Raw genomic sequence first — 9,899 nt, 5'->3', positions numbered from 1 at the left:
ATACTGAGACCTTAGAACTTGTATCTCAAGGCGGGTGGCGCGTCTACGTTGTAGATGTCTATGGGCTCCAGTAACCACTTAACACCAGGTGGGCTGTGAGCTCGTCCACTCATCTAAGCAATAAAAAAAAACAATTATTTGAAGTCATCAAATCATAATTTGTAAAAACATTGATGGATTATTGTTATTTTAGAAGCTACAACACAACAACAACAAAAATAATCCAATTCTACAAAATAAAATGATAACATCACCAATGTAGACGAAATCAATTAAATGTGGATTATGTAAGGATATACAATATTAAGGATAACTCAAAAACTAATGGTCAGATCTTGATAAAATTTCAACGGGACCACATAATAAGCTAACGCTTTTAAGTAAAAACAATCTTCAAAATCTGTTTGATAGATATACTTACATACACACTTTTCATATATATATATATATATATATTTGTTTGCTCTATGAGAAGCATATGTATTTGTAGGTATCAATGGTATTATGATAATTGTATTAAGCAAACATTAAACATTGTTTGTATTTTTAGCATTAAAGGTGTCACCTCGTCCCCTTGTGTCACTTCTTAGAAATTTGTCGCAAAGATCAGACATGGATCGAATTCAATTTAAAGTAAATGGCTGTAAATATACAGGTAAGTTTGCATTTGTATTTGTCTATGTACAAAACGTGAAAGCGTCGTGGCCTAAGGGATAAGACGCCCGGTTCACGCGTATCCGCTGCGCCGGTGTTCGAATCCCACAGGCGGATACCAAATTTTCTAATTAAATAAGTATCCAACAAATTTTCACGAATGAATTCCACGGTCAGAAGGAGGTGGCGGGGCGAGTGAGGGAAAGCTCTCCTCACTACGCAGAAACCCGCCGCCGCCGAGCAGGGGGTCGGGACCGGGGTCGTATCCGTGACCTGGCCCCTTAAGAGCTAGGGGTCCCACCCGTTTTGTGCGGGGAGAGACCCAGACATGGGGTGGCGTGCTTTGCACGCTCACCCGCAATAGGAAGCCGGGTGATGGTAGACCGCGTTCCCCCGACCGCTCTGGGGGAAGGTGTAACGCGGCGCCATCAAAGCGGGCTCTCGGCCCGCTGAACGAGGGAACCGGTGGTCGTGTCGCTGGCGGCCACCGGTCCGGCGTCCGTGGGACGGTGGGATGGATGTAATGTGCTCTGCGTCAACCCTGTCCCGCCGTTTCAATAGCCCCGACTGGGCTCCGGCCCGGTCCGAGGTAGGGCGCCGGTTGTGAGCGGCAGGAGTTTTTAGTGAGGTTCAACTCCCACATACCCCACCTGCCGCGCGGGTGGGGATCCGGCGATTTTCTCACGTGGAAAGAAAAAAAAAAAAAAATGAATTCCACGGTGAAGAAGAATATCTACTAGATTGTCGCGGAAGAATTCGTAAATTTGATCGCGTTGCCGCGCGAGTCCGTTAGCATTATAGAATGCTAACGTAAGGGAATATGGTTTTTCTCTACCGTTTCGCGCCATTGATTACCGGTAAAACAGTTTAAAACAGTCCATGTGATCTAACGCGGCCGCGAGCCGCTATTCGGGGGTTGACGACCTACGTATCGCGTCTGCGAACGATCGCAGACGGTCGAAGTCGACCGCAGTGACGAAGTCGCGGACGAGCGCGAAGTCGTTGATAGCTAAGGGTTGAGGGGGGCGGAACGCGAGCGCGGGGCGAGGTGCGAGCAGGGGATGCGGTGCGGTTTGCGTTCCCGCCTTCGTATACGGCAGCTGTTTTTTCCACGCCGAGACGGTAGGAACCGCAGCCAGCACGAAGTCGGGTATCGGCACTGAAGGCGCCGAAGTCTTTGGGCCGACGGTTCGGAGGGCTGGGTGGTTCGGACCTTTTTGCGGAGCCCTAGGACAACCACAGTAGTTCGCGAGGTGCCCATGCTTAAGGCATAGGACACAACTTGGCGGTTCGGTCGCGGTTTCCCTAACTTGCAAGCAATCTGTTGTTGCGTGGAAATTACGCGCCGAATGGCCATAGAGCTGGCATCTGTAGCACTGCCCGGGAGTGCCACGTTTATAGGGGGCTTCGATAAAGACCCCGGATAGGCCGCATACTCTCAAAAGACATGCGATCTTCTTTTTGGCCTCCGGAGCTGATTCTAACGCGACGAGAATCATATTATACGGCTGTCTGCCGCGCCCGCTGTGCATCCGGTGCACACTAACTATCGGAAGGGACTGACCGATCAGATCCTCGTTTACGTAGTCTATGTCGAGTTCCTTTGGGACTCCGCGCTCCGAAACTCGGTCGCGGTTCGCGGTTTCGGGGGTAAGATGAGAGGGCCCTATGTTCGCCGGGGGTTGCGACCTTGATCTGGGTATAGTAAATTTTTTTGGCCTGAAAGGCCTGGGAGACGCGATTCCACGCTGACTTGTCCTGAAGTATCAGCGGGAGCGGGACGACGGTTTTTTGCGCGGGCACGGCTTTTGGGCGCGGCGGTGGGGTTACGCGGCGATCGGAGTCTGACTCCGGTGTCACGACTACCTGCGGACGGGAGGCGGTCGCGGATTTGGTTTGCTTCGTCGTGGAGCTCCGGGATTCCACGACGCAAGTTCGCTTTTTTCCGCGCGTAACGGCTTGGCACCCATCCGAGGTTCCGGTCTGAGGACTGGACGCAGATTCGAAGTCCATCTGCGATTGGGTATCGGAGCTTGAACTCAAGACGATCGAGGTCGCGACGGACGAGACGAGCGATGACGTAATCGACGCGGGCGCGGGGGTGAGGGTAGCGCTAGGCACTTCATGAGTCGCTACGTGGGAACGTGCGCTCGAACTTATTACGGAGGCGGGACATACCTGCGAAGCTCTAAACGATGCGGCGAAGGACGCGGGGGGGAGGAATTAATGCGAGTAGCCATATAGGCCTCGAATTCGGCCGTGAGGTTTGGGTACTTATCCCGAAGTGACCCTAAAACCTCACTAACTCTTCGTCCATGTTTTTCGCCCGGTGCCGCCGGGACTTTTGTTCCAACTCGCCGAAAGGCGAGTCCCCTGGTTTGGGAAAACCCCCCTGCACTGAGCACGTAGCTTTGATGGCAGGGAGGGGGAGTGCCTATGCCGTGAAAACGTTAGGAGAGGTTTGGGAAGATCGCTAGCCTGTGAGAGTGCCACAGAAAGCCTGATCGTAGCGATCCATTTTGCCTTGAAAAAGACAGTTGCTATGGGTATTCATGGTCCGTCTGGTTGTAGTGTTGACCGCGGTAGCCCCCCCAACCTCATCCGGGTTCTGACCTCGTAGGAGGTTCGACCTTCTAACCGAAAAAAAAAAAGGGTATTCACGGTCACTACACTGTCGCGCACAACTGTGAGTTCCGAGACGTAGATCGCAAGCGAGCAACGGATCGGAAGGCACGTCCGCACACGACCGAGTCGTGAGCGAGAATGGGTGGTGGCATTTAAATTGTTGATATTTATGGGCTCCGGTGACCACTTACCACCTCATTTGGTGACACCAGGTGGGTCGTCAGTTCATCCGTTAAGCTTATAAAAAAGAACAAAAAGCACGCTTTTCTGGAGGAGATCGCTTTTACCAATAAAACCCGGCCATCGTACAAAGTGTAGCTACTGATTCACTTTTAATGTAAAACATGTTTTGATGTGCAAAGGTAATCTCTAATGTACTCTAGTCTTATTCCATATGGGATTACGTCAAGATAATAACGATTCCAATATGGATTTGTACATTAAACGACAGGACTTTGTCGTAAGACAATCTACATAACATTAACGTTTGCCGATATTTATTTTCTTCCTTCTGCTTGCGTCGTGTTCCTCAGTGCTGAGAGTCGTGACCTTTACGGAGCACTTTTGTTTGGATTATGTTCCTCCATTCCCTCCTGTCCTCTTTGCAGTGGATAGCGACATTGATGCTGGAGTCCATTTATATAGTACATTGTTACCATACCCATACACATGTTGACCAATACTCATAAAAAAACAATTTGACTGTTTATTTTTTATTTTTAAATAAACTACTACTTATTGAATAAGAACTGCCTGATGAACTCATCTTGGTTTAATACTTCACCATTAAATTTTATGGCCTTTTGTTTATTTCACTTTTACACTAAACACACTATTGCAAATTACCCGAGCACAACAATGGCGGAGAATTTTAGGTGCGTGAGAGCAGACGTAGACTCTGACGCGCATGCGCATTTGTCAATACCCTGGGAGGAAAAGTTACACTTTCTTCCCTGTACAGCGGGACATACATACATACATGAAGTCTGGAGTCTAAGTTGACTATAAGCCTAATACAGACGAGAGACATTTACTGATTAAACTTAGCATAACTTTTCCTCAAATTCTTCTTGCGTATGCTCGTCTTGCTCATCTTGAGTATGCGGACAAGGGAAAGCGTCGTAACTGATATTTAAGAGGATAAGCATAGAGCATCGTAGAGCATTCTTATAATTTAGCAACTACATTTACTTGGTTTTTTTTATGATTGAAGGATTACTGGTGGCCCGGAGGCCTTTCCAGTTTCACCAGGACAGGTGGGCGAGCAAAGGCTCAGCCAATAGGGGTGGGATTTGCTAACAGCTACCCGAGCGCCTCCGAAGGAGACCTAAGAGCTCAAGAGTAGCTGCTTCGCGAATGAATCTACTACCGGATCGGAATCGCGACCCGCTGAGAAGATCCGGCGAGAAACTCAGCGAGCTGATTCATGGGTTACGTTGCACGGCGAACTCTTTGTCGAGTTCGACGAGTACGGTTACCGGGGTCCCTAAGACTGCTCCTAGTGTTAGTGCTGAAGGCGTCTAATGCAAAGGTTATTGGATCTGATGGATCCGTAAGGACCATTTACTTGTACGTTGTTTATAATTGCCAAGCATTCCACTTGTAGCTTCACCTACGTGGACATCATTTTATGTCGCATCAGCAGAGACCAATACTTAGCAATGGGTGTGAAAGCCTTACACTTTGGCAGGATTTAAACTGTTCCAAAACGAATTTATTCAAAATTGATTCAGCATTTTAGGAATTGAAAACATAACCGACACATTATATAGCATTATAGCTTCTTTCGTCTTAAAAATATTACTTTCTATCCAAGTTCTAATGTTTAACATTTTAAAAGTTTTTTTTTTTTTTTTTATTGCTTAGATGTGTGGACGAGCTCACAGCCCACCTGGTGTTAAGTGGTTACTGGAGCCCATAGACATTTACAACGTAAATGCGCCACACACCTTGAGATATAGTTCTAAGGTCTCAGTATAGTCACAACGGCTGCCCCACCCTTCAAACCGAAACGCATTACTGCTTCACGGCAGAAATAGGCGGGGCGATGGTACCTACCCGTGCGGACTCACAAGAGGTCCTACCACCAGTAATTACGCAAATTCCAGTAAAGTAAGTAAAGTTTGATGACAAGATGTGCGTTCGTGTTGTGATATCTATGGGTTTTGTTGACAACATAATAATACCACATTCGCTATAGAGCTTACAACGTATATGGTATTATGTTTGTTCATCCGTGGCAAAGAAAAAGTGACTTTGTTTTTTGTAGTCGTCGTGGCCTAACGGATAAGACGTCCGGTGCATTCGTGTTGAAGCGATGCACCGGTGTCCGAATCCCGCAGGCGGGTACCAATTCTTCAAATGAAATACGTACTCAACAAATGTTCACGATTGACTTCCACGGTGAAGGAATAACATCGTGTAATAAATATGAAACCCGAAAAATTATAATTTGCGTAATTACTGGTGGTAGGACCTCTTGTGAGTCCGCGCGGGTGGGTACCACCACCCTGCCTGAAGTGAAGCAGTAATGCGTTTCGGTTTGAAGGGTGGGGCTGCCGTTGTTACTATATTGAGCCCTTAGAACTTATATTTCAAGATGGGTGGCGCATTTACGTTCTAGGTGTCTATGGACTCCAGTGGCCACTTAGTACCAGGTGGCCTGTGAGTTCGTCCACCCATCTAAGCAAAAAAAAAATTATTTTATTTTATTTAATACATTATCTAGTGCTATACTATCAAAGTCAATACCAACAATGCTGTCTATGTTTAGTGGGAAACGAAGTGAGTTCTGAAGTGATGCTGCTGGACTACCTGAGGGAGTACCTTCAGTTGAGGGGAACCAAGTACATGTGTCGTCAGGCCGGTTGCGGTGCTTGCATAGTGGCAGCTAAACGTCCGGACCGTTGTACGAACGAAGCTGTCAATTCGGTAAGAAATAAAATCTATAACTAATATATAAATCGACAGTGGTTAATAACTACTGAACCATGCATCCGATTGACTTGAAACTCGGTATCCATGTAGGAAATACATGTACTTAATGGATAGGCTAATATTTATATGAGTGTTGGACTCCCTACACCAGTTGCGGGGGCGTTAATGATGAGAACCTTTGTGGGGGTGAAATATAATAATAATAATAAATATTATAAAAAAAAAAATATTTCAGAATTAAATTCCATATGAAATATTACTAATACGAAAAAAAAAAAAAAAAAAGTACATTTTATTTATTTTACATTGACCATGGCTGGTCTTGAGCCAACATGGACTTCATTCCAGTGCCTCAGTATTGGGTAGCAATAGTGGCTTCCTATAATAATGTTAATTTTAAATGCCCAGCGAAGCGGACGGGTACAGCTAGTACTCATATAAAGACATAGGCTTTGAAAAAATTGGTAAATTAATATTCAATGCTTTTTGTAACGCGACAAACTCACTCTAAGCTTTTTGGTTTACTATCGTTGGACTCATAAAGTAGTTTAACTAATTGAAAAGGAGGAATACGTTTTTGTTTTTGTTAAATCTTCGACATATCTGGAATAAGTACATTTATTTCTTGATCTTGTCAGTCCAAACTGGTAAGTAATATATCCTCGTCCTGCTTAAATCTGCCACTAAGCAGGTACTCAGTACATTTTCTATCATAACGTTGGTGATTCGTGATTAGGTACCTACAATTGAACATACCAACACATAAACATAGTTATTTTATTGTTATTTTTTAAATTTGTTTTTAAATTTTTAAACAAGTGTTTTTTGATGTTAAGTAAACAAAAACTGTTTCACAATTCAAACAATTACAATAAGTAGCAAGAGAAATTGTAAGTTTACACAGGTGGTCTATAATAAAAGTATCTATTTTTGCTGCCAAGCAGTATTATCTATCTAAAGGATAAATTGCTGAAATAAAAATTCGACCTTATATCTCAAGTGGCAAGGTGGCAATTGCAATTCGACAATTCGTTTATCGGTCATCGTATAGTGAAGAGTTAATGTGATAAACTTCATAACAGTGTGTTCTTCATAATAATGGGAGGGCTAGTTGTGTATTTCTCCAATGAAGCAGTAATTAAATTTTAAAGTCATACGGTCCATCTGATGGTAAGTAGTCACCGTCGCTCATGGGCCTCAGCAATGCCAGGGGCACGGCCAAGTGACTGCCTACCACTAAGACTTTGAACACAATTGAGCCTTCAACTTAATTTCTCGGTATGAATGCAGTATCATAATGTTTACTGCGTCTGACCTCTTATAGTGTGCAATTGTGTTTCCTAGTGCATGGTCCCGATAACGTCCTGTCAGAATTGGGAAATAACAACCATTGAAGGAGTGGGAAATAGGAATGAAGGATACCACCCTTTACAAAAAAGCTTAGCAGCTCACAACGGTAGCCAGTGTGGTTACTGTTCGCCGGGCTGGGTTATGTCTATGTACAGGTAATTTAACAAAGGTAACATAGTAGTATTTGCAGGTTTATAATAGGTTGGGGAAAAGTTTCGTCGCATTTTTTAAGAAAATTTCAGTTTCTTTCAGTGAGCTCGCGAGGTACCCAAATATCGAGTTTTTTTGTCAAATGCGCCGAAACTGTTTTGTGGTCAATTCCCAGTTCTTCATCTACGTTGTAACTATTGATACGCCGATCTTTGCTCCACTTTTTTTAAAATGGCATCCGTTTTATCCGTAATAGGGCAACCAGAGCGACGTGCATCTTTGACATCAGAATTTCCAGATTGAAAACGCTTAAGCCAAATTTGTGCTACACTCACAGACACTGCACTAGGTCCATAAACATCGCAAATTTTTTTCGCGGCTTGCGTTGCATTTTTAATTTTTTTGTAGTAAAATTTAAAATGTATTGAATTTCTTCATTATATTCACTCATCTCGTCAGTACGAAAGTTAAATAAAAATCACACATTTTCCTAATTTAAATTTGGAATTATCTTCTTTAAAATTTAAACTTTTAATGATACCAAAACCAGCCAGATACAATAATAGTATAGCCAAAGAGATTTTATTACAAGTCCATACATACTATAATGCGAAAAGACTTTTTCCCCAACCTATTATAACATTTGACATGATTTATATCTTTTCTCTTATGAAAAAAAATTGGGTTTTTGAGAGTCGTTGACGTAATTAAAGCTTTTATGTCATCATCATTCTCCTGCTTTTTTCCCAGTCACCTGGGGTCGGCGCAACATGTTTTGTCCTTGCATACTCCTCTATCATATCCCATTTCTTCGCTCACTCCCCTCTTACACGTCATGTCTTCTTTCACGCAACCCATCCATTTCTTCTTAGGTCATCATTTTTAGTTACCAGTAAAACGATAAAAGTAGTTTAAATGAGGTCAGCCATGTTTATGCTCCTACTGTGTTCTGTAACTTTTAGGTCAGCAGGAAGAATTAAAATAAGTGGAAAATACGGTATCAAAACCGAAATTCTGAATATTGTTTAGAAAAGTCCGGTGATAGGGCCGGCAGACTCGTTTCAAGTGATGCGACTTAAAATTAGCAGTAAATTAAGTTACAACGGTGTCTTTATCATGTCCATTAAGCGTTTCCTGATTACTTAGTATGGAAGAGAGTAGCCTCCATTTCCAAGAAATCAATGACTTGCAGAATAAAACAATATATAATTTTTAAAACCACTTTCAGCCTTTTGCAACAATACAAAACCCCGACCATGATAGAAATCGAAAAACTACTGGGGTCTAACGTCTGCAGATGTACTGGGTACAGACCAATTTTAGATGCCTTCAAATCTTTCGCTAAAGATGCTCCGAAAAATCTAATTCCTGATATTGAAGACTTAGTCATTTGCAAGAAGACCGGACAGCCGTGCGATAATCCACGTGATGCAGATTGGTGCTTAGTGAATAAAGAGGACGCTGATGAGCCGAACATGATTAGGATAGAATTGTGTGACGGAAGACTTTTTCTTAAAGTTTTTAAAATAAGTGAAATTCTTCGACTATTAGAAACGGAGAATTATGATTCTTACCAACTTGTTTGGGGAAATACGGCTAGAGGTTATTACATTTTTATTAAGGTTTTTTAGATTCAGCTGTTGATATTATTAAGAAGGCTCATTAATTTGCTATTTTCTTTACATCAGATTTCAATTTCTGCTAGCCTGGTGCAATGCCTTATTGATTTAAAATCCGACAGAGCCCGACACAGTGGTGCGCCATCTAAATGGGGGTGGTATGGTGCATGGTGACCCGCAATAACGACGCTGTAACGTCGGCAGCGTGCGAACGCCGGCACCGTTTCCTTCGACGAACCGTGTGTTCTCACCTCTAAGATCTGGAGGTGGAGGCATTCGCCATGGATTATGCGTGGCGATGTAAACTCCGCGACAGGGGGAGCCATGTCTCAGCGAAGGAACATTAAGAGGGCGGAGGCCCAATCTCGGCGATTCATGCCGGAGGCGTGGTCTCGCCATTTGGCGAACCTGTGGGCCAGTTTTCGGACCGTTGAGGCGGTGCACCCTATCCTTGCGTACTGAGTCAATCGCGTGCGACAAGAACACAGCCGAGAGCACGCTCGCGCACTGCCTCGCGTGGCTGTGATGGCGCCGCGAGTTTGGTTGTATTATTGATCACGAGAA

General features: G+C 44.0%; 1 protein-coding gene across 1 annotated transcript in view; it reads left to right on the top strand.

The window, feature by feature from the left end:
• Positions 1 to 539: 539 nt before the first annotated feature.
• Positions 540 to 9,899, top strand: part of LOC114250054 (uncharacterized) — a 32,595-nt gene continuing 23,235 nt past the window's right edge. Inside the window, exons 1-4 of the mRNA XM_089734644.1 lie at positions 540 to 655; positions 6,053 to 6,210; positions 7,561 to 7,721; positions 8,945 to 9,318. Coding sequence (XP_089590770.1) covers positions 613 to 655; positions 6,053 to 6,210; positions 7,561 to 7,721; positions 8,945 to 9,318 — 736 coding nt within the window. The 5' untranslated portion in view covers positions 540 to 612. The remainder of the gene's footprint in view (positions 656 to 6,052; positions 6,211 to 7,560; positions 7,722 to 8,944; positions 9,319 to 9,899) is intronic.

This window comes from Bombyx mandarina, chromosome 18, assembly GCF_030267445.1.
Source record: "Bombyx mandarina strain Sakado chromosome 18, ASM3026744v2".
Taxonomy (NCBI): domain Eukaryota; kingdom Metazoa; phylum Arthropoda; class Insecta; order Lepidoptera; family Bombycidae; genus Bombyx; species Bombyx mandarina.
This window is presented reverse-complemented; position numbering and strand designations above follow the sequence as displayed.